The sequence below is a fragment of the Nyctibius grandis genome, chromosome 10 (genome assembly GCF_013368605.1).
Source record: "Nyctibius grandis isolate bNycGra1 chromosome 10, bNycGra1.pri, whole genome shotgun sequence".
NCBI classification, from domain to species: domain Eukaryota; kingdom Metazoa; phylum Chordata; class Aves; order Nyctibiiformes; family Nyctibiidae; genus Nyctibius; species Nyctibius grandis.
The window spans coordinates 21,897,539-21,921,975 of NC_090667.1; the positions used below are offsets into that span (position 1 = coordinate 21,897,539).

Below are 24,437 nucleotides of genomic sequence, written 5' to 3' on the forward strand. Positions count from 1 at the left end.
CTTAACGTCTCCTCAGTTTTGGCCTGCCTTAATAGAGCAATTAAGAGCAAGGGAAGGGGCTGAGGGAGGAGGGTGGGGAGAAGGCAGCTTGTTTCATCTCATGTAAAGGTGAAACCAGTGGGGTTTTGCCATACGAGAAGAGGAGGAAGCAAGGATCCCTGCTTCCACAGCAACACGTCTCTGACATTGCTGACTCTGGAAATAGTTTGCAGTATCAAGCTTAGGCTGGCGTGCGTAGGCACAGCTCAGTGATGGATGTGTTTTCTCTCCTAGGCGAAGATAACTCCGTCCAGTGACAAAAACAAGACCTATTCAGTTCAGTACATACCAAAGGTTACTGGACCTCACAAGGTAGGTTGTGTGTCAATAACCAGTATTCTCTTGCTAAATGCGCTGCTCTGCTCGTTGTTAACATGAGCCCCTGAGGACTGCCTGTTTGCTGACAGTGTAGTAGCCACTCTGGGCATCCTGAAGAAAAGGTAACCTGATGTGGCCTTAATTCTCCATCTGGGCTACTGAGCTGCCCCCTTTCTCAAGGGGGAAAGGGTGTGTGTTGGGAGAAAGTGTGTGGGTGTTTGGATATCAAGTGCTACAGCTGGCTCTTCTCTCACCTGGGGCCACTTCTTGCAGCTCGTGAAGCCAGTTTTGTGGGTTGTCACAGAGATGCAGAGGAAAGTACCAGGTTGTTTCTGTAAGGCGTTTCTTTGCTGGTGATATTGTACACCGTAGGGCTTTTGCAGAGAAGGTTCCCCACCCAGCTCTGTCCCCAGATGCCTGCAGAAGCAGGTTTATGATGGGTAATCCCATTGCCTGGCACTTGCCTGACTGGCTGGTCCCCACAGCCAGCCTGAAAAGTTGAATGCAACTTCTGCTGCCACTTCACTGCTGGATGGTGATCTACCTCTTTTTGGCACATCCAGATTTAAGCATCCCTGCTGCTGTGGCTGATCCCATGATCAGTAGCACTTTAAGGAGGTGGCCAGCAGTTATGCTGCATGGGCAGGATGAAGGTTTTGGGATGGATGGTTTCTCTCACCTCTGAGGCATAGACTCTCTGTGCTAGGAATGACCCCATGCTTGGCTACGTGGCGGTGACACTGAGCTCTGCCTCTCTTCGGTGGGTCGGAGCTGACATTGTCTGCCTCTAGGTTTCAGTCCTGTTTGCCGGGCAGCACATCTCAAAGAGCCCGTTTGAAGTGAACATTGACAAAGCCCAGGGAGATGCGAGTAAAGTAACAGCAAAGGGACCGGGACTGGAGGCGACAGGGAACATTGCCAACAAACCTACCTACTTTGACCTCTACACGGCAGGTAAGCAGAATGAACAAGTGCCGAAATCCCGCAGCTTCCTCAACATGAGGAGAGCCTAAGCCTTGAGGAATAAACAAACTGAAAAGTGAATGAGGATTTGCAGCCCAATCAAATTAAGAGGTGAAATAATAGCCAGGCTGCTCTGGGGGCTTCAGCTGTGTATGAAATGTTTGAAATAGGAGCTGAGCTGGGCCAGGAAGGTGCTAAGCATTACCCAGAAATTTGCCATGAACTTGCTGAATGGCAGCAGACAAGTTCCTGGCTGGTTTCTTCCCCAACTCATTTTAAACAGGAATGAGAAATGCCCACCTCTGTAAATGCTTAATGTGTTCTGTATTTAGCTTTACAGAAAGAATCTGCTGCCGTGCTACTTTGAGCTCATACTTCCATGACAAACTGGTTTCAATCTCTGTTGTAATTATTAGAGGGCTGCTATCTTCATTAGGGCATCTCCATCACGTGACTTGTTGCCTGCTATTAGGCCAATGCTGTAGCCTAGGGGAGTGAGTCAATAAGATGCTACAAATGCTAATTCATTTAGAACAATGTGAAACTACTTAGGGCAGTTACTTGAAGTATTTAAACAAAATATGCTGAATAGCATATTTTAAATTGCCTTCTGCCTGAGGGTGCTTAGAAATAAAATTAAATGTGGTTATGGTGAGGGGAAGTGTTATGTTCAGCCTCTAATTGGGAGAGGGAGTGGTCTGAATCATGTACAGACATGTCTGGACTCTGAAAGTGTCTGGAAAACTGTTTTTGTTGCATGAGCAGTTGAATAAAATGTGAGAGGAGCAGGTGTCAGTACAAAAGTGAATATGTATAGTGTGGCAGAGAAGGATCTTTGTCCAGACCAACATGTACATTGTCCGAGCTCTTAATCTAAACCACTTCAAAGTTTGAGAGATTGAACTGACTGGTTTGTTGGCTAGTCTGGTGGAGGTGCTACAGGGTGGTGGCAATAGGGTAACTAGTCTGTATGTGTATTCAGTACTATAATACTGTTGTGAAACCCTGTGGATGGAGCAGCAGATCCCTGTCAGTTTGATGGCTTCATGGAGATGCCACCTTGTCTTACCCTCTCCCCACTTGAATGTCTGGTTGCTGTCAGTGGAAGCTGAACATCTAGGCTGTGCCTAGAAATGGTAGCAGAGGACAGCTGTCTGAGCCCAGACAGCTGGCTGTGATCCTAAATGCAGTGCATGTTCCTGTGGGGAAGCCAAGGCTCAGCTGGGCTTGTTTCCTTTGCAGGTGCTGGTGTGGGTGACGTGAATGTGGAAGTGGAGGATCCTCAGGGGAGAAGCCTTGCTGAAGTTGCAGTAGAAGACAAAGGCAACCAAGTCTACCGTTGCACCTACAAACCTGTCCAAGCTGGTCCTCACGTTATCAAAGTGACTTTTGCTGGGGAGGCAATTCCCAAAACTCCTTGCACTGTTCTTGTTGGAGAGGGTAAGCTTTTTAAAAATGCACCTAAATGTAGATGGACACTTTTCTCCTTGGATGTCATCACAGAATATGCTTGAATCTTGCCTTGGACATTCTCTGTACCTTTCAACATCTTGGAGTTGATTCAGTGGGTCACCTGGGTATTCATAGGGTAAAACAGTGCTCTCTAGCAGTAATATGGCTTTTGTGGCTAGAGTTTCCTTTCTGCCTAGACCTCTGAACCTTAAGCTGCCCTTTGTATTTTTTTTGAAGTGTTTTATGCAGCTACGTAGTGTCCTGCTGTTTTCCACCTTTGTTCCTCAAATGACTATATTTACTGTTTTCCTCCTTAACTGACACCTAACTTGCTTTCTGTTCCATCCTTACGTGCTCCTACGCTTTTAGATCTCTGCTCATCTCTCCTGAGCTACCCTCCATTTGTGGAATTTTGGACTTCACTGCTAATGGCTTCATAGTTGGTAAGAGGTGTGCAGGATGCTCCGTCGTGTTTGCTTTTTGTAAGCTTCTAGCGTGCAGCTTGTCCTGGCCAAAAGGGTTTTTGGTTTTGTTGGAGTTGGGGAAGAAAGTTGCAAGCAAAATGAAGCGGTGTGTGACCCAGTCAGTGAAACTGGCTTAACCACAAGCTGCCTGACTCAGTTGTGTAAGGGCTCTGCGAGCCGTTGCTGTTCCACGTTGGGCACGCTCCTGTATGCTCCCACCAAGTTTTCAGAGCTAGCAGATGGCATGCAATCTTCACTTACACCGTCCAGTGTAGGACATGGAGTGGTGTTGGCTGCTGCAGGGGTGAGGGTAAAACTTGTAAGCTATTGAAACGAGTAAAAACCTAACGAGCTGCTTGGCAGACTGTAAGCACGGCGTGTTTTGGGGAAATGCATGTTGGGTTTACACTGCTGGGAAGCTGTGGTTGTTTGTAGTCTCTTGAAACCCTTCAGGTCTCTGGAGTTGAAGACCACGTGATAGCTGAGATTGTGTAATGAAAACTGGTCATAAATGCACATTACTTATTTATGTAGCCGCTCTGCAGGCCTGGAGAAGCACTTGGAGTAAAGGGGTCAAGCGTAAGCTTAAGCTCAGCGATATGTAACCCACTGCCCCTATCCATGGCTGCTTCGGTCTGCAGAGGGCTTGATGGCTTCGCTTCTGAACGTGTGAACTGCAACAAGCAGAGGGTTTTGATGTGACGTCTCTTGACGAAGCACGTGCAGAACTCAGCTTTGGTAACACCAGTTATGCCAGTCACGTGCTTCTGGAAGAACAGCACAATAGTACAGTTCACTGGGGCTTATCTGCAAAGGGAGACTTCCCCCCGTGCAGCAGTGTGCCTCTCAGTGTGAAAGGCGTCAAGAAGATCGTGCCTGGTATGGCAAATACCTGTACATGATAGCTATATAAAAGGTTTGTATTGATAACTGCCATCAAATTGGAAAGCCACAGGGCTTCAGCATTTGCTTTACTTCTAAAAAATGGCCCTTGTAGGAGGTCAGTGTTGCCTGGCTGCACTGAACGCTACTGCCCAAAAGCGATGGGACGTAGACAGCGGCTGGGCAGACTCCTGTCTGTCTGCCTTAAGGCATAACGTTAAAACTTATGCTGAAAGCTAAGCTGTGGTTGCCCTGAGTCAACATTAAACTAAAAGTTGTTCCAGGCTGGCTGGGCTATGTGTATGTGGAGAATCAAAGACTGTATTGATGTCTGAAATTCCCTTGTAGCCTGCAATCCGAATGCGTGTCGTGCCACTGGGAGAGGTCTGCAGCCCAAGGGCGTCCGCATGAGGGAAACAGCTGACTTCAAGGTTGATACGAGAGCAGCGGGGAGCGGAGATCTCGGAGTGACTATAAAGGGACCGAGTAAGTGTTGGGGTGAATTTGTGCTGTGGATGTGTTTGGGAGAAGTGGGGGAAGCGGAGACTGCGAAAAGGAAGAGCAGTAAGGAGGTGGTGGCCTGATGGAACTGATGGGATTTGTATCACCATAAAAAGGCAAATTTCAGAAGGGTTTTCTGGTACTTTTTGTCTAGTGTGATGGTTCCGATCTGCAAGGCTGGGTAAGATCACACCTGGTTTTAGGTCTCTCCATTTCAATGCATGTCGGTTAGCAAAACAGAAAATCTGCCATGGCCTCCAAGCTTTATGGGTTCACATTGCATCTTCATCTGATCCGTGGGAGCAAGTCATGCTCCAGGGTCTCTGGCAGGGTGGGAATCCTGCTCTCATAAAGCTAGGAATGGCTCAGAGCAGCACTCCAGACTGCACTGGATGCTTGGGCACGTGAGCAGGGGAGGAGAGGGTCAAGGGAGCCTCTGTAGGCTGACATGAAGAGCTCTTGCCAGGATCCATGCCCAGGTCCTTTGCTGTGTCCTGAGCTCTGGATGTGGCCCTCTGCCTGGACCGTGGAGGCTGGGGCGATGGGAGCACCAGCGGCTGCTGGCTCGTGCAGCGGGCTCCTGGGCTCCTGAGGCTGCCAGCAGCGGTGGCTGTGCTGGGGGAGCTGCTCTGCTTGTGTTGTACTTGTGAGCCCGTCACCTCCCCCCCGGCTGGGATGGTATTAAAAGGTGCATTGTATTGCCTTCACCTCCTCCACACACACAGTGCTCTGACTGTGTGGCTTAATGTGGTTAGAGGGAAAAAAAACCCAACAGACGTATCAATGTAAATTTTAGCATATTAAGCTTTTCTCCCTAAATTCTTCATCTTGAAGAAAATGAAAAGTAGGCATTCCCTGCATGCTTGTGGTTACAAAGTCTGACAAATGTTAAGCTTTTTTGTTTTAACATATGACATGCATCATACTGCAGACTAAGAAAATAAAACACAAGGGAACCTATTAAGTCTGGTAACTTAAAATACTTTCTGCTGTATTTCTTCTGGAAGTGTTTGCTGTCTTTGTCCTAGAGGGCAACTAGAACTAACTTCACTTATAACCTGACCTTTTTTTTTTTCTGGTGGAAGAAATTTATTCTTGCAAGCTAAAATAAATACTAGAAAACATGAACTTGTCTGAGTAATTGAAGGCAGGATGGAAGCTGTTAAGTTTAATGCTGAACTGATCTTTCAACAGAGGGCTTGGAGGAGTTGGTGAAACAAAAAGGCTTTATGGAAGGTATATATGCCTTTGAATATTACCCAGCTACCCCAGGGAAGTACGTTGTCACGATTACATGGGGTGGGCACAACATCCCCAAAAGGTGAGTTAAAAGTAGCTTTTTTTGAGTTTCTGTGCCCTTTGGTGGGTTGTGTAATTGGTGGGCTTTTAAAGCTGACCTTTGAAGAAAATCTGGGGGGCGCAAAGTTAGTGGCAAGCAGTTGCTATGACAGTTTATCTGCAGCCTGTTTTAGGGCTGCAGGGGCTTATATTGGGAAAGCTTTGAAGGGTGATTCGCATCAGTCTTGCTAAACCCAAAATGATGAATAGAAAAAAAACAATAAAACTTGGTGGATCGTGCAGCTTGGATTTCACTGTGAGTTTTTGAAGGGATCTGTTATTTTAGTGTCCAGGGCTACAGCAAACAGTGCAAGCCAAGTATTTGACACTCAAGATTTGTCATGCAAGATGTAAGCATGCGATGGGTTTGATGACCTCTCTGCTAGAAAGACAGTCTGCTGGGCACTGTGCCACCACGTGATAGCATCTATTAATTTGGGAAATCCAATGTAAAGCCTCATTAAAATGCCTGGGGAAAACCACGGATGCTGTATTTGTCCTCGTTTCTAATCCCATGCTTTGCTTTTCTCTTGCAGCCCCTTTGAAGTTCAAGTGGGTCATGAAGCAGGTCCTCAGAAAGTGCGAGCCTGGGGGCCAGGACTGCATGAGGGGGTCGTGGGCAAATCGGCTGACTTCGTGGTAGAGTCCATTGGCACAGAAGTTGGCTCTCTTGGTATGTTACTTTATTTAGTTTGCCTGAAATATTTGTATATTGCAATGCTAGCAATGAACTCATGAGAAACAATAGCTTTTCCAGAAGTAAAAAAAAAAAAAAAAGTCTGTAAGACATTTTGGTCTAAAAACAAACTTATATCAGAGTATCAAAGGCAAGTCCTAGAGACAGGAATGTGTGTGATGGGGGGTGTTAATCTGTGGTTTGGTGGGGTGAGATCCAGAAGGGAATGATGAATTATCTCCTATATTGCTGAAGAATGGTGATAGAGTGCCAGACGTGGTTATGGCTAATAAAAAGCAGTTTGGGGAAGTGATGTTGAATTAGCAACCACCACAAACCTAACACAGGGAACCTACTTGTTCTTTTTCAGGCTTTGCAATAGAAGGCCCTTCTCAGGCTAAAATTGAGTGTGATGACAAGAACGATGGCTCATGTGATGTGAAGTATTGGCCCAAAGAGCCTGGTGAATATGCTGTGCACATCATGTGCGATGATGAGGACATAAAAGACAGCCCTTACATGGCCTTCATCCGACCAGCTTCAGGAGACTTCAACCCAGATAAGGTGGTGTATGAGAGTTCACCCATGGCATAACATGTCTTTGATATAACTCCAGTAGAGATGTTTCTGAAGGCTTTTGGTAACAGACTTGACTCTTAAGCTGCCTGTACTTAAAGCTCTGAATTTGCCATGCTCCAGCCAGATATTGCTCAGCATTTTCTAATAACACTGTTGTGGTTTTGATTTAATGTAATGAAAACTTGCTGAATTAGTCCAAATTCTTGACTTTCACACTAGCCTCTACTTGTATTCCATGCTTCATAGGTTTTGTGGGAAGGAGAAAGTCTTTAGAAATAAATCGCTTAGTTTTACTTCTCTTTCTGAACTGCAAGCTAAGATTCTTGGGGTGGTTTTTTTTTTAGGTGAAGGCTTATGGCCCGGGCTTGGAGAGGACTGGCTGTATAGTGAACAATCTTGCTGAGTTCACAGTTGAAACCAAGGACGCTGGGAAAGCACCTCTGAAGATGTATGCACAGGTAAAAAGCCAAAGGCAGCTATGTGAAACTTCAGCAAAAGGGTTTTAATACTGTTGAGAAAAATGCCTTGAGTATTTCTACTTGCTTACACACCACTTAATTCTGGGCATATGTAATTCTCTCAGAGCTCTGTGCTTTGATCTGTGTAATGTAGTCAGGCAAGAAACAGAACTCAGGACAAGGTGACTTCTCCCTGGCATATAAAATACATGGCTTTGCTTCCTTACTTGGAGTCTCCTCAGCAAAGCAAGCTGTAATTTCCTGGAGTTGTCATTTGGAAGCACCTGAAGTGTCTCTGAGCCTGTGAATTTCAGGCAAGCTTGTTAAAATATGTGTTGTAGGATGGTGTTAGGAACGAGCAAGTGTTAGATGAGGAAGACTTACAGGACTGTAATTTGCATGTTTCTTCAGTATTTCTAAGCTGCAGTTCTGGAAAAAAACCCTACATTTTGGAACAGTCTTGGGCTGTTCAAACTATACAAACACTTTTAAAGTACCTGAACCTTCTGCTTGTATTGCTGCTTTTTAGGATGGAGAAGGAAACCCTATCGATGTCCAGATAAAGAGCAAGCCTGATGGTGTGTTTGCCTGTTCCTATCTGCCAGTTAAACCAATCAAACATACAATTTCTGTTGTCTGGGGAGGAGCCAACGTGCCCAATAGCCCATTTAGGGTAAGTACAGAGATGGATAGCACTAGTTCTAGGCAAGCAGGACGTTCGTGCTCACAACTACAGGTCATTACAACCAGGATGATAAAACCCTTCTGTGAACTTCAAGGAGATGTGTCCTTCTGCTCCCTATTTTTAGGAATCTATCCACTTGAAAAAAACTTTCTGTTCTTACAAGCTCACATGTCAGAGGTCTCCTGTCAGTCCAGCTGGAGCCTGAGGGGATCAGGGCAATTCACTTTTAACCTTCGTACTGTTTTCCTGTAGCCTCTGTCCAAGCAATGCTCCGACTTGACTGTGAGCTCGAGTGTGACACAGATGTGTGATTCTGACCCTTGTGAATCTGTGTAGGTCCTTATAGGTCAAGGGAGTCATCCTCAGAAAGTGAAAGTGTTTGGACCTGGTGTGGAGAGAACTGGCCTGAAAGCAAACGAGCCGACCCACTTCACTGTTGACTGCACGGATGCAGGAGAAGGTAAAGGCAGGCTGGGCTGTTGCTGTGGTGTCAGAACCCCAGGTCATGCAAGGTGGGGGATTATATACTGCTTCATACTGCTTTTCCTTGTTTCGTGGAGAAACCTTGGGAAGCGGAACATTGCAATGAATTGTGGTGTGATCTGTTAGATCCCTTAACGTGGTGACTTGAACAGCTGCTGGAAATGGGAATGAGCTGACTGTTTGGCTAGCAATGTCCGTACCGTCGAGTAACGAAACCTCCGTTTGCTTTTCCTAGGTGATGTCAGTGTTGGAATCAAGTGTGATGCTCGTGTGGTCAGCGATGAGGAAGAAGACATAGATTTTGACATAATCCACAATGCTAATGATACATTCACAGTGAAATACGCACCACCTGCTGCTGGGCGCTACACTATTAAAGTGCTTTTTGCAGGAGAGGTGTGTAATCTTTGTCTTACAGCCTGATGTTTCTAGAGTCTGTTTATCTGCTCTTTGATCACTGAGCATGTGCTAGTTCACAGCTGGCTGTGGCAGTTTACAGCTGGCTTCTTCCGTTTCAGCTCACATGCACTTTGTCTGGTCACTGTTTCTAAAAGCACTGTTTTAGTACTTAAAGGTGCACAAATGAGGGGGGTTTGGAGACACTGAAGTTCAAGCGTGTGATGTGTTGGGCTGGCATAGTGAGTGTGGTCTCAGTGATGGGGCAAAGCTGCTTTCTAAAGGGTGGAAAACCTAAGTGACTCCAAGGAACATGGGAATAAAAATGTTTTCCTAAAAAAAAAAGAAAAAAAAAAAAAGGGGGAGAGAGGCCCCTGCAAACTGTCCAGCTGTTAACTTTGCCCTAGACTTTTAATGATACTACTCAGTAAGACACAGCAGAGTGTTTAAGTGAGGTGAAATTTTACTCGAGATGGTCCTGGAGCTAAAGGAGAAGTATCTTAAAATGATTATCTGTCTAGTTTTGGCTAGTGAAGAGTGACCTGGTTATGTTCAGAGCTGTGTTTCTGTTGCAGGAAATTCCTGCCAGCCCATTCAGAGTTAAAGTGGACCCCTCGCATGATGCCAGCAAAGTGAAAGCTGAAGGACCTGGGCTGAACAAAACTGGTGAGAGCTGGGTTGAGATGGTGTGGCCAGTGCTGGACCACGAGGGGCTGTTGTGGGGTAGCCACTGCCTGGCTTGAGCATTGCTGGGATGCAGCGATGCAGTCCTGGATATAATGGGATGGGATGCCAGGGAATTGGAAACGACTCCGTTCCCTTGGCATTTTGCTTGACTGGGCTTTGTAGGTACAAAATACTTCTTGGGGAGAGTTTCTGTGTGCGAGCTCTGCATAAATTAGAATTAACGTTTTTTTCAGGCGTGGAAAATGGCAAGCCAACACACTTCACTGTGTTCACCAAGGGAGCTGGAAAAGCGCCGCTGGATGTGCAGTTCAGCAGCCCGGTGCCGGGAGAGGCAGTGGCAGATCTGGATATCATTGACAACTATGACTATTCCCACACTGTTAGGTACACCCCAGTACAGCAGGTAGGTCCGACTCCTGTAGGAATACAAGAGTGAGCGGCTCATGTTGCTGTAGTGCTGTGACCTCCTGCCCTGGTACCCATGCCCAGAGGAACAAGCAGATAAAACTTGCCAGGGTGTCCTGTTCCCTGGGATCTCTAAAGCCGGCAGGATGATTGGGATTGGAAAGCAGTAATTCAGTTTTCTGGTGTAATTTTCTTTTCTGGGATCAAGTGAGATATTGAAGCAGTAGTGCAGAGCTTGTGTTGTCATTCCACACCTTATCAGTCAAAGAGGGAAGGTGGCGAACCTTCCTGGGGTCTGAAACAGAGCTGGGCTGCCGCGGTCCTGCAAAGTCAGGGCTGTGGTGTGCCGCCTCTCAGCAAGCTGCTGTTGTCAAAGGAGCCGCAGTGCAAACCAGAGCAGGGACAGAAAGCACAGTGTTTGGGTGATGGTGCAGCAGCTCCCCAGTAGGAAAGTGAACGAGTTGGTGCTGAGGAGGGGAGCTGGGCTGCACATTAAATGCATCAAAGTATTTGTCTATATTTGAGGTTTGCCCTTGGTTGGAAAAAAATTCAGTCTAACTCGTTTTGGTTCACAGACAGAGGCTTCCTAGCAACACCATTAAAGAGCTGAAAGTGGAAGCTGCTAATAACTAGAAGTATTTTTCCTCATACTGTGCTTGCATGTTTGTAAAGGGCCATTAAACACCAGAAAGCACCAATCTCATGTATTTCTGAAGACGTAGGTGCTGTAGGGCTGAGATGTAAGTGTTTTGCTGCTCCTGTTCTGCTGAACAAACACATCAGCTACTTGGTCATCTGCTCCGGCTTCCTTGAACATAGCTGTGTAAAACTGGACTGATACGGAGGACTGCAGCATTATTGATCTGATAATGCTGGATTAGCCGTCTTGGAAGCACCATAGAGCTAGCGTTTGCTTCTGGATAAAGCAGTTGCGTGATCTCAGGATGTGGCTGGCGTGCTTTTTTGGAGAAGCTTTTGCTTGTTCAGTCAGGGTTGGTATGCAGAAGGGAGCAGTCGTCTGAACTCTGTGCGTGTGTGTGAGCAGTACCAGATTGCCATGTGTCACGTGAAAAGCAGTGGTGAAACAAGCCAGGATGTCCAAACCAGATTTCCCACTTGGGTCTCCCATCTGGAGGGGGTACCTTGGGTCATGGAGGAGCTGTGGACTGACAGGAGATGCTCGCCGATAGCAGTGGCAGGAAAGCAATGGTTAAAAAGAGGAGATGAAAACAGACTGCACAGTGATTAGAGTAGCCTTGTTGTCCCTCCAGACTGTGAGCATGTAGGTCATTGCTGGACCCTGTCTTTCTCTGGTTCCTAAGCAGTGGCTTACGAATGAGACTCTGGACTCTTCAGAGTGGGAGGAGGACAGACTAGGTAGTTTAAATTCCTGAGGGGCTGCGTCAGCAGCAGAGGAGCCTTGGTTTAATGCTGTTTACTCAGCCTTATCTATCTACACGGTGTTGCTACAGCTACCCGTGCGTGTGTTTTCTAAAAACAACCAAGAAAAATCATGGAAGCCATTCACTAGCTTGCACGAAACATCCATGATTATTTCACTTGGGAGCTGAATCGGCCAAGAACGAAAAGTAAGCAAACAGTGAATATAGCTAAAATATGGACTGCGGTAGGAGAGAATGAAAGGAGCACACATCGTGGGCTGGAGCTTGCCATGGCTGTGCAGTATTCCAGCCAAAATACACAAGAGCATTAATCTTTCTGACTTGTAGAGCTTAAAACCCTGGTATTTCAGATGCTGTAATAGTACGGCCTCTTTGCAGGCTTGGCTTTGGCCTGGCCTCTCCATGTGGTGGAAGGGGATACCTGGGCTGGAGCACTGGGACATTCATTCAGCTGTCGGGTCTGAGTGCCGAGAGGGTGGGAGCCAGCCTGAGACAGAGGTTTTGCCAGGCAGCTTTAGTATAGTCTAATTAAGTGTTGGAAAGAACTGTCTTTTCTCTCTTCCTGCATTAAATAAAAAACATCTAATACTTTGAAGGGCTGCGGTGGGATGAGAGCTTGACAGTCCATAAACCAGTAAGTTTGGCTGTGGTCAGCTAAAATGGATTAGGTGAAGTGGTTATGTACTGCTCGGATGTTAGTGCGTCTGTATGAAGTGAGGAAGTGAGCTAACTTGTAAATTCTCCAACTAGGGTCCAATGAAGGTTTTGGTAACCTACGGTGGTGATCCTATCCCTAAAAGCCCTTTCACAGTGGGCGTTGCTGCACCGCTAGACCTAAGCAAAGTTAAAGTCAATGGACTTGAAAACAGTAAGTACCTCTGGGCTGGAAGCCCCATAGCCTGCCTCTGAAGTGTCTCCTGAATCTGGACGATAGCCAATGTGTCCTGCTGGAACAGAAGTGGGCAAAACAATCGTCTTTGTAACTTGCTGCAGTTGGGGATCAGCCAGCTTCAACTGTATAACTTGACCAGTCTGACTTAGCTGGTCCTCTTGAGGACTGAATTTCAATTTAGATTTTTTTTTTTTTTTTTTGGCAAAGATTATATAGCAATGTGTATAAAGCATGTGTTGGGGCTTAGTCCCCTGTGGTGAACAGAGCTGGACTTCACCAGGCTGAGCACCTGCTGATGAAATCTGGTTTCCTTGGGGCTACATGGCTGTTTGTTCAAATATATGTAACTGCTACAGTGCAGAATGTCATTCATACAGTCTCTTTGTTTTCTAAAAGCGGAAGAACTTAAGGCTGTGAAATATTGTTGCATTCCTGCAATGAGCCTCTGATACTGTCAGGCCATGTCGTACAGGCTTGTTTAGCACTGTAGCTTTGTAGCTCCAATTAACCAAAGCACTTGTTTGGTTTTCTGTTGGCAGGGTTTTCTTGCATGCAGAGGGGTGCAGACTGAGCAGGGCTCTGCCAGTCCTTGCTCCCTCGCTGGTATGTGCATGAGAGATTTCTTGGAGCACTGTCTGATGTTGAGTATTTAACGTGGTAGTACTCAATATATTTAATGTAGTAATATGGGTTTTGTCTTTTTCAGGAGTGGAAGTAGGGAAGGATCAGGAATTTGTAATTGACACCAAAGGAGCTGGTGGGCAAGGTAAACTGGATGTTAATATTGCCAGTCCTATGAGGAAAGCTGTGCCTTGTCTGGTGGAACCAGTTCTGGGTAAGGAGTGCAGCACTGCAAAATACATCCCAAGGGAAGAAGGACTGTACGTGGTGGATGTGAGTTATGATGGCAACCCAATCCCAGGGAGCCCCTATACTGTGGAGGCCACGCTACCTCCAGACCCCTCCAAGGTGAGTGGAGGGTTTAGGGCTGTAACAGCAACTGATACGTGAAAACTGAATTGTTCGTTATTTTTCATGAGACTTGGCTCGGTTTTGGCCAAACCAGACCCAGGAACATCCTTGCTCAGAGTGCTGAGTTGTTCCTTTTGCAGGCTCTATGACTCATGAAAGTAATTCCTGTAACACTCTATTTGAAAAAACAGTGAACTAATTAAGAATACTGCAAGCATCCTGCATAGTGGGGCAAATACGACTATTGCTCCTAATTTGATAGAAGTTGGCCTCATGAGCATCTTGACTGTATTAATTGAGATGCTTCTTTCTAAGGAAATAATTTCAAGAAAAACATGTATACTGCCATCAAATATTTTAACATTTCTACCTTTTATATCCCATGGCTATTGAAGAACAGCTATAGTGAGAGTATGAATATCCTTGCCTAGAAACCTCTTTGGAGGAGAGATACCAACTCAACAGTAAACTAGGAGGAGTGGCAAAGGAGACGCTTTCTGTGTATTTTTAAGAGCTTGTTAATAGAGTCCCACGTACAAACAAGTCTGTCTAGGCAATCTATGCTGGCAATAACATGAAAAAATGAGTTTAGCTTAACTGCATATTCTCTTCTAGGTGAAAGCTCATGGTCCAGGTCTTCGAGGGGGCCTCGTTGGAAAACCAGCCCAATTCACAATAGATACCAAAGGGGCAGGAACTGGAGGTTTGGGTTTGACGGTAGAAGGCCCATGTGAAGCTAAAATTGAATGCTCTGACAATGGCGATGGAACTTGCTCCGTCTCCTACCTGCCTACGAAGCCTGGAGAGTATTTTGTAAACATCCTATTCGAAGAAGTTCACATTCCTGGTTCGCCGTTTAAGGCAGACATAGAAATGCCGTTTGATGTCTCTAAAGTCATTGCCACGGGCCTGGGTCTGGAACGTGGTAAAGTAGGTGAAGCAGGGCTGCTGAACGTCGACTGCACGGAAGCAGGTCCCGGGGACCTGCGGGTGGACATGATGTCGGATGCTGGTTCCAAAGCTGAGGTCCAGATCGATGATAACAAAGATGGGACCTATGTCATAACGTATGTGCCGCTCTCAGCTGGCATGTACACGATCAAGATGAGATATGGAGGAGAGCAAGTGCCTAAATTTCCAGCCCGAGTCAAAGTGGAGCCAGCTGTGGATACAAGCAGAGTTAAAGTGTTTGGGCCAGGAGTGGAAGGGAAAGGTGAGAAAAACTGTTGTTATCAGTTTGTCGGGCTTGCAGTCCTTTATCCTGCAGAGATTATTCTGAGCACTAGAAGTTGCAATAGCCTTGCGTGTTCCCATGGTGACCCTTGGACAGGGGTGTTGCGCTGTGTTCCAAAATGAGTTGTTTATCATGCTGGTTCACAAAATGTTTTGTCATTGGAAATACGTGCAGTTCTTGAAGTGACTCTTCAAAACATATCCTGCAGATGTGTTCAGAGAAGCTACAACTGAGTTCACTGTCGATGCTCGACCTCTAACGAAGACTGGTGGTGACCACATCAGGACACAGATCGTGAGCCCGTCCGGCTCCCCCACAGACTGTCTCATCCAAGACAACGCTGATGGAACATATTCAGTAGAGTACACGCCATTTGAAAAGGGTAACCTCTGGGTTTGGTTTGTGTTTTTTTTTTTTAACTTGAGAGGGGAAAACCAAGAGCAAGCGGCTCTCCTGACACTTTCATTTGGCAAACTGCTGAGGTCTGCCAGTAACTTGTTGGTATCTTAGCAAGGTTTTTGCCAGTAGAGGAGCTAATTCTGCAGGAGGTAGCTCTATTTTAACTTGAAGAACTGACTTCTATGGTAACTTGGCTTCAGAAGAACAGTGTGTAGATGGCATCTCTGTTATGAAACACTAGTGAAGTCTTGTGAAATGCAGGAGGAAGCTCTTGCCCATATATTGATATTTAAGTCTGTAGCATCTTGAAGTAATGTTAAGGGATGAGAATATTTAGGAAATTCAGGACGTGTTTTCCTCCTCTTAACAGGTCCACATACAGTCAGCGTGACGTACGACGGCGTGCCTGTGCCACACAGTCCCTTCAGAGTGAGCGTGACAGAGGGCTGCCATCCATCACGTGTGAAGGCACAAGGACCCGGGCTCAAAGAAGCTTTCACAAATCAGCCAAACGCCTTTTCGGTTGTCACCAGGTACCTGGGTCTACTTGATCCTTAAGGAATATCTGAGGGAGGGAGGAGTGTAGTGGGCTGTGCGATACAGGATGCTAAACCCAGTACAAATACTTCTAAAAAGGCCAAGCTGTGTCCTTCTGATTACTGGGTGTGCTACCTCATCATGTACCGAGCACTCTGCTCTGCAGAGGTTAGGGCTTGGTAGTGGTTGAGGATGAAATTTAGGAGAATGCAAGTGAGGTTATGCTAAATGGCTTTGCATGCCAGAGCATGCTGAAGGCTGGACATCAGAAGTCAGGATACTGCGCTTCTAATAAGGGTAAAAATGCAGCCAGAACACACAAAGGCTACGAAGCTGCTGTTAGAAGCAAGTAATTCTAACAATGTGCGTTTCTGTCTTGCAGAGGGGCAGGAATTGGTGGCCTTGGAATAACTGTTGAAGGACCTTCAGAGTCTAAAATTAGCTGTAAAGATAACAAGGATGGGAGCTGCAGTGCCGAGTATGTTCCTTATGTTCCCGGAGACTATGATGTTAACATCACGTACGGGGGAGAGCATATTCCTGGTAAGAGCTCTTGCTCAGTGGCTTTCAGGTGAGGGAAGGCATTGAGCTAAGGACTCAGTGCCTTGGCTGCATCTCACTCGTGCTTGGGAAGGTTGAGGTTTTGACTTTCTTCTTGTCCTTGGAATTCAGGCAGAAACGGTGGCGGCATTTGTTCCTCGCACCCGGCAGGGAAGCGTGGAGCGCTTTATGCTGTGGTGCGGTAGTTTTGAGGAAGGGCTACAGGCTCTTCTTTCTGAAATAGCCTCTATGGGGATGTGGAGGATCCTTGTTGAGACTGTAGCACCCACAGGGGGAACAAAAGAATGGGTGCAGATGGGTAGGACAGGGAAAGGGATGCTAGCACTAGACAAATAAGTGTTATTGTGCACAAGTGGTGCATAATACATTAGGTAAGAAATAGCCCTTTGGTATATGGATGCCTTCAAGACTGTTCTGTAGTAAGATGGTCTAATGGGTGAGCTTGTCATGGGGATTATATTAAACACTGCAAGTTTTGGTCACTGTGGAAAGCATAGTAACTGTTTCCTAAACTAGACGTTTACCTGTGTATGCATTTGCACTGCATGTTAAGCTGAAGTGAAGTAGGTTTAAGGAATGTTCCAGGTACATCTGGCATCCAGCAGTTCGTGATTAAAAGAAGGATATTTTGCTTGATACCAAGAATTAAATGTTTCTAAATGCCAGACACAATTTGCTGCAATGTTAGAGTTCTTATGTGCTGTCATACAGCATACATCTAGGTATTCTTTCCTAGACCTTGAGTGAGACAATTGTTTCCTGTTTGTCCCATTTTATTTGTCAACGTACTGAACTTGGTAAAATATGAAGGAAACAAGTGCCTGCATGATGCTTCATTTGCACTTCAGGTTTCTTTCATGCATTTTTTTTTCTGAGGTGTGAGAAGCAGATGGATCACAACTGAATTGTTGAGTAGACAGTGAAAATATGGAAGCACCATCATTACACTTCTGTCTTTTGCAGAAGCAGAGACATAGCGTGGAGGCTGTGGGGCTGTCATTCCTGCTCGAGATTAAGGGATATAGTAATAAAGCCTAAGGAAATGTAGGGAAAAAAGACCTTTGGTTTCCTGTAACTGTTAACTCTGTGGTGTTTAACACTTGCTGCATTAACTTCCAGGAAGTCCTTTCAAGGTTCCTGTGAAAGATGTCGTGGATCCCAGCAAGGTGAAGATAGTAGGACCAGGTCTGGGAACAGCTGTTCGAGCCAAAATCCCACAGTCCTTCACTGTAGACACCAGCAAGGCAGGAGTAGCACCCCTTGAGGTGGTGGTGGCAGGACCCAGAGGTAAGAACCAAAGTGCTCCGTCCACCTGTGCCCCCATCTCTGTGTTTGGGTGGGTAACATGGTCCTAGACCTGAATGCAAAGGTGGTGATACCACTTGAATGAGCATTTCCCTCTGTTCCTGTTCATCCAGTGTGTGCACCTTGACAGCCGACCCATGTGTCGTGCTGTAAAAGGAGGAGAACTGTGTCCTAGGTAGTGCTGCTGTAGGCAGCGTCTTTGAGCTGGGAGAAGTGACGTGAGTAACCATCACTGGTGAACAATTGTGGCTTAGATTTAGACATCAAAAAGTAAATCCAAAGTCTCACACGTGAATGGTGACTTGGGAAACCAGTGTCACTGGGTTGCAGGAGTCTCTGAAACACGGTGGAACCCCTCAGTGATCCCCAGAGAGCAGCAAGCCTCTCAAGCGATAGCATTAATGATGTTTGCGTTAACCTAGGAAACTGTGCCTTGGTGGCACAGTATCTTGGGCAGCACGTACCTTATGGCTGCAAGTCTCACCTTGCTAGGAGGCAAGAGCTGCTTCCCCACTCAAGTGCACAGGTCACGCTGGTGCGGGTGCCCCTCAGGTAACCCTTCTTTAATTTTAGCGGATGAGACGGATTCCCAGGGATGGCGCTCCCCGTTGAAAGCGATTTCGGATTTCTTTAAAGGTGATCCAAAGGGTGACACTGAGACAGGTTTGAACTCTCACTAACTACTGGCAATTTTGGCTCTCGGAAATCCAATTGGCAGCAGCAAGAATCATCTGGAGGAGGGAGTGGGAACCAACAGTGTTGCTTTTAGGCTTTGCATGGCAACCATACGTTTCTTTTGCATTTGCTTTACTGCTAATCTTCCCTGTGTTTTAAAGCCAACTTGTAATTGTAGACTGCTTTGTGTGTTGATCTGGACTGATATGTCACGTAATCTGCTGTAGATTTAGCTTAGTGCAAATTGAAATAATTGATCCTGCTTTCTTAGGACTTTGGCAGCTCGCAGGGCTCTCCTGCCTAGGCAGTGAGCCTGCCTTTCCAAATACCTGATTGTGAAAGACTCAACTGGTGAATGCTAAGCACCAGCTGGCTTTAGGGCTCAATTCTGTGCAGTGAATCCCAGTAGCAGTATGTAATCTTCTAAATGACAGTTCAGGCAATTATAAACATTACTCATTTTCTTTCTCAAAAGATCTGCAGTGTATTCTGAGCAACTGCACTTGACTTGGACTGTACAGAAAGGCAGATTTTTCTCCTGTATTTTCATGTTAGCTTTTGTTACAGGGAGAAGATGGGAGCCCAGAGAGTAGTGGATAACAAATCTTATCTCAAGTCAATGGCTCTTGAATACAAAATAAGGGAAACTGATCACTGATCCATTCCCATTGCCTTTGTTAAAAAACAAACAAACAAACATTTGAAATTTAGCTTGTTGCAAACTATATATGAGCAGTGCATCTTGGAGCTTTGTGCAGCAAATGGCTGGAGAAGAATTAAGTTTGAATAGTGCAGCTGAGAAAATCGTCTGTTGCTTTTTTAGGAGTTCTGGAGCCTGTTAATGTAGTAGACAACGGAGATGGCACCCACACAGTAGTGTACACCCCCACGCAGGAGGGACCCTATATGATCTCTGTCAAATATGCTGATGAAGAGATTCCTCGCAGGTAAGGTGATGAAGTTGAACTTAGATGAACTGAAGATTTAATGACCTGATCGTGCTCTCCCAGCACGAGCACCGTTTAAGGGCCAACTGTGGTCCTTTCTACTTAACCAGTGCAGATCCTTGCACAACTTCAGTGTTCAGTGGTGGTTTGAGCCTGCTGCATCAACAGCAGAGATGCCACAGGGGAGGTGTATCCACACCTCAGCGTGTACTGCAGTAACTATCAGCTGTTGACTTAAGAAGAGGGGGCAATAACGGGTTTCCCTTTAAGTCCCTTCAAGGTGAAGGTGCTTCCTACATATGATGCCAGTAAAGTGACGGCGAGCGGGCCAGGTCTCAGTTCCTATGGCATACCAGCCAGCCTGCCTGTGGAGTTCGCTGTGGATGCTAAGGATGCCGGGCAGGGACTTCTGGCCGTACAGATCACTGTAAGTAACTACGAAAGCAAGCAGGAGTGGAAACACATTGTTTTAGGTGGGCGTGTGAGTGGAAGTGTTCACAGCTGTACCCTGGCATACCCAGTGCCCTGGAGACTGGGCTGCTGTCTGGACCTTAAGCTCTGTCCAGGAAAGTCTTGTACTCTGCATTTGTGAAGCTCTTGAGGCTGCTTTTATGAGACTTCTGTCTTAAAGTCATCACCCATGCTATATTTGGCTCTTGGTTAACCTTATACTCTGCAAATGCCCCAAATAAGATAAATAGTTTCATGTAAGATTATGAAAATGCTGGAATTTGAAGTGGAGACAGCCTTCTAGCAGTGTAGTTCAGCAAGGCCATGAGATAACATCCACACTGAGCATTACATGATGATAAATTATCAAACAAGTCTCCCTCAAGGTTGCCAAAAGTCATAAGCTGCTTGAGGAGATACTACAGGAATGTTTTCATTTGACTTTGTTATTGCTCTTCCTGAAATTTCTGGTGCTTGGACTCTGTGGCCTCAGCAAAAAGGTCTCTGGTTAGTGGGCCATAAAGCACATTTCTCAGCTCTGGCATGCCTAGGTCATGGCATGGCCGGTTGTACTTGCCTTTCTGCATTCTTGCTCCTGTGCTGTCTGCTCAGGTGCAGCAAAGCTGTTGCCTTCATTCTGGCATGCAAGTGTGCTCTTAAACGATCCAAAGTGCTTATCAGAGCTCCCAGCCTGGCTGTGGCTTTGAAGATCAAGTTCCACAAGTCCTGCATGGTGGGAGTGCATAGGTGATCCTCCTCACAGCACTTGTTTGCTTCTTGTTCTAAGCTGTTGAATGTCAAACATTTCACAAGCCTTCCTGAAAGAAGTAAGCTCTTTTGTGCTGTACCTAAAATCTCAAGTACTTTGCAGCTTATACTGTACCCCAGGCAGTGTTAAGTCATAAAATACAGAATGGGGTCAACACATGGTTCCCTGTAAGCAAGCCTGGAAGACGCTCTAAAATGGTTCACACTTTGCAGCTGATGAGTTGCACTGAAAGCTTAGGTTGGGAGTAGATCTGTTGGAAACATTGTGCACAGTGCTGATCTTGGTTATAGATATGAAAGCTTGATGCTGAAGCTCAGATCTGTATTGTTTATGCATCTCTAATTCTTGTATTCAGTGTAGAAATGGTAGTTGAAGGGACTGCATAGACCTGCTTTTAACTGTAGACCTTGCAGTGTGTCAGGAGCTGGATGCCTCACACAGGAGGGTTGACAACAGACTCCAGTAGTGCTTCCCCTGACCTCAAACCTTTCGGGAGCAGGTGATCAAAGCTACTCAGTGCTTTCTCAGGACAGAGCTGCTCAGTCTGGCTCCTGATCTGTGCCTCAGTGACCTGGGAAGTGTTCTTCATTTCCAGCAGTGATATGACAATGAAGCCTAAAATTTTTTACAATTAATATAAAGGTCATTGAAATGGCTTGCTGCATCTTATAAACATTCTTGTATCAAACAAAGGGTAGTTAATGATAGCATTGATTGTTTTATAGTGGTCTGATACCTTTTTGCCCCTAATAGTCTATTCTTGGTACTAGTCGTTCAGTGAAATATGTTTAACCCTCAAAAAGCTGCAGTTCTGTATCTTTTTCAGACTATCTAAATATTGTTGTGAACAGATGTGCGGCCCTGCGAAGGGAATTAGTAACTGACTTCATAGTGCCTAAATCTTCTGTTTTGTGTTCCTCAGGACCAAGAGGGCAAGCCCAAGAGAGTGGACATTCATGACAACAAGGATGGCACTTACACAGTCACGTATGTCCCTGACAAAACGGGCCGCTATATGATCGGTGTGAAGTACGGTGGAGATGATATCCCGTCCTCTCCCTATCGGATCCGGGCGTCTCCAGCTGGGGATGCCAGCAAGTGTTTGGCCACAGGTGAGTGTTGGCTCCTCTCTGTTGCTGTTGTTTGTGCTTGGAGTAAAGCTGCCTTCTGAGCATTGTACAGTTGATGAAATGGGTGTAGAAGATGCTAGACTTGTGTAATCTGTCTGCTCTTACAAGAGGGGTTTTCCTAAAGATAAAGAAGCATCCACCCTGTGGGTGAGCAGGAATCGCTTGCAATCTCTAGCAAAATCTTTCAAACTGCTGGGTTGTTATAAACTGCCAGATGCAACTGAAGTCTGGTGCTTATTTTGGCCTAGATAAATCCTACTGAGAACTGCAATGAGGTTGACTTAAAAATAACACATCTGTGGACGTTCACTGCATCGTGCTCCTTGCACTGCGAGTGTTGCAATAAGCTTTTAATTCCAAGCAAGATCAGAATTAATTCTGAGGATGTAAATAGCTGGCCATGTGCTTCTGCATTAGCAAAGCCTGTTCAGGCTGGGTGTTGTTAGTGGAGGTTTCTGCTGCTTTTGTGTCTGGTGAAGTTGGCCAGGGTCTGAACAGACTTTTGGAAGGTGTGGGTAGAAGGAGAGAACCTAAAGATAAGATGTTCCTACAACTCAAAAAAAAAAAAAAAAAAAAAAAAAAAAAAAAAAAAAAAATCATTGCCTCAAAAATCGATGCCTTGGGGTAGGGAAGGGACTCCAGTTTTGTTGCTGTAGGACCACACTTACAGCTTTGACCCTTACCTGTTCTCAGGATGGGTGGTCACCACGCGGCTTTGGGCTGGCCACTGCAGCATGCTGCCACCTCTCAGCCAGCCCCGGGGGCTGTGGCAGGGAGCAGAAGGGACAGGAACTAGTTACAAGAATGCCACTGAATGTTAAATCCCCTGATTTTAAAATATATAAATAAATTAAGTGAGACCAAATTGAACAGGGAAACTTAATCCGTGGTTGTGGACCTGTGAGGGTGTCTGGGCATTGTGCTGACCTGCATCGTGCAGTTAGAGCATACCCGGTGCCCATCCGGCAGCTGTCTGCTTTCAAGCCTGCTTAAACAGAAATATATTCCTGGCACAGTGGAGAACACACAGCGGCAGATATCCCCTTTGCTTCCAGATTTGTTTAAAAGAGGCCTTAATGGCTGAATCTGATACTCTTCCAAGTAACTCACGTTGCTAACTATTCAAAATAACTGTGGCGGAGATTGCTCTCAGATGCCAGCTTAAATTTCCCCTTTCCAAGAAGTGCCTCTGACTCTCCGCTGTAGCTGAAATACAATCGCTGTAGGAGTAGATGCTGGAATACCGTCAAGGCAGTAAAACGGCAGGTTCGTTGCCACTTGAAAACGAGCCGTTTACCTGGTAAGAAGTGCCGATCAAAAGCAGGAGTATTAAATGTGTACTGCAAGTAAGACTTAATAGTTCTCATTTAAACGCAGCGTTCTTCAGGCTGGATCTGATTGCTACAATTTGGGCATTGTTTCATGATTTTTCTTTTTGTGGGGATGTGTGGCAGAACAGTGGAAAATCATTTGTGGGTTATGTAGGAGGAAACATGGCTGTGGCTGCTACTGTTCCTTTTTATAGCTGCATACACAGGGAAGTTTATGTTAAAGCAGTGACAGCCGAGTCACTGGTCAGGGCAGAAAATGGTGCCTTTGGCTCTGCATAAAGGAGTATGACGATAAGAGTATGGGTTAAGGCATTACTTTCTTCAGACTTAGCTTTTTTCCCCCCTCTGTTCTCATCCAGCCTCTCTGGTTGCAGAGAAGGAAAGCTGGTGGCCAGCTCTTGCGTGCTGCTGTGCTGACCAACACTATGATCATCCCTTGTTGTACATCTGCTCCCAAAACCATGTCCGTGGGTCCTCGGGACCGGCGTTTTGGTGCCATGCTTCCCAGGCGCCTTGCAGGCGGCCTGCCTGGGAAAACTGTCCTCTGAATGCTTTCTGTAATGAAAATTGCCTTGTAGGTCCTGGAATTGCACCCACTGTGAAGACTGGTGAGGAGGTTGGTTTTGTGGTAGATGCCAAATCAGCAGGGAAGGGAAAAGTGACGTGCACCGTCCTGACGCCAGATGGGACAGAAGCTGAAGCAGATGTTGTTGAAAATGAGGATGGGACTTACGATATCTTCTACACCGCTGCCAAACCGGGAACCTATGTGATTTATGTCCGCTTTGGTGGGGTGGACATTCCCAACAGTCCTTTCACCGTCATGGTAAGCCAGCTCTGCTCCCCAAATACCTTCCACTTGGATTCCTGCTGCAACATTTTATTTAGTGATAGGTTAACTTTGTGTGTAAATGTCTGTTTAGTTATTTATTAGACTAGCAGGAGCTAATGATAATTAGCTTGTTAATTGCAGAGCTTATTTTGAGCAGGCAATACAGTTAAGTGAAGAGGGATAGAAGCCATCAGAGGATGAAGACTTGGCTTCTCTGAACAAATGCATTTTTCATTTCCTGACCATGTAGTTCTTTTTCTAAATGATGTAAGGGTGGTTGTAACTGGCTTCGACGACTAATTACTTCAGCTGTTGTCAGATACGGTGCTCTGACTTTGTCCGTTTCTCCATCTTTATAATGTTGACCCCAAAATAAGGAACGGTCTGCTGACAGGTCCTAGGGAAGCAGGCTGTTAGCTCACACTTAAAAATGATTTGCAAGTGCTAGTTAAACTGTTATAGCCAAATCCCCCTCCTTCTAATTATGTTCCTTCCAATGCGCAGTACTTCAGCGTGTTTAGCTTTAAAAAGCAAACAAAGCCCCAGCCTCCCTGAGGAGCAGACTAGGTGCCTCTCGGGGCTCACAGAAGCCCTTCACGTGAAGAACAGCTCTCCCTGTTGGCAGAACAAGTCTTGGCCTTGAATCTCAGCTGGGCGCATCTTGGTCTTGAAAG

At 45.9% G+C, this 24,437-nt stretch overlaps 1 protein-coding gene across 1 annotated transcript in view; it reads left to right on the forward strand.

Annotated features, from left to right (window-relative positions):
* The window catches only part of FLNB (filamin B), a 73,202-nt gene that overhangs the window by 30,086 nt on the left and 18,679 nt on the right, over positions 1-24,437 (forward strand). Inside the window, 24 exon segments of the mRNA XM_068409649.1 lie at positions 274-351; positions 1,149-1,311; positions 2,563-2,760; positions 4,467-4,604; positions 5,814-5,940; positions 6,494-6,630; positions 7,004-7,197; positions 7,557-7,670; positions 8,200-8,343; positions 8,692-8,815; positions 9,074-9,234; positions 9,810-9,900; positions 10,155-10,324; positions 12,480-12,597; positions 13,328-13,590; positions 14,209-14,806; positions 15,036-15,209; positions 15,597-15,759; positions 16,146-16,306; positions 17,444-17,611; positions 19,128-19,251; positions 19,522-19,678; positions 21,393-21,582; positions 23,510-23,757. Coding sequence (XP_068265750.1) covers positions 274-351; positions 1,149-1,311; positions 2,563-2,760; positions 4,467-4,604; positions 5,814-5,940; positions 6,494-6,630; positions 7,004-7,197; positions 7,557-7,670; positions 8,200-8,343; positions 8,692-8,815; positions 9,074-9,234; positions 9,810-9,900; positions 10,155-10,324; positions 12,480-12,597; positions 13,328-13,590; positions 14,209-14,806; positions 15,036-15,209; positions 15,597-15,759; positions 16,146-16,306; positions 17,444-17,611; positions 19,128-19,251; positions 19,522-19,678; positions 21,393-21,582; positions 23,510-23,757 — 4,203 coding nt within the window.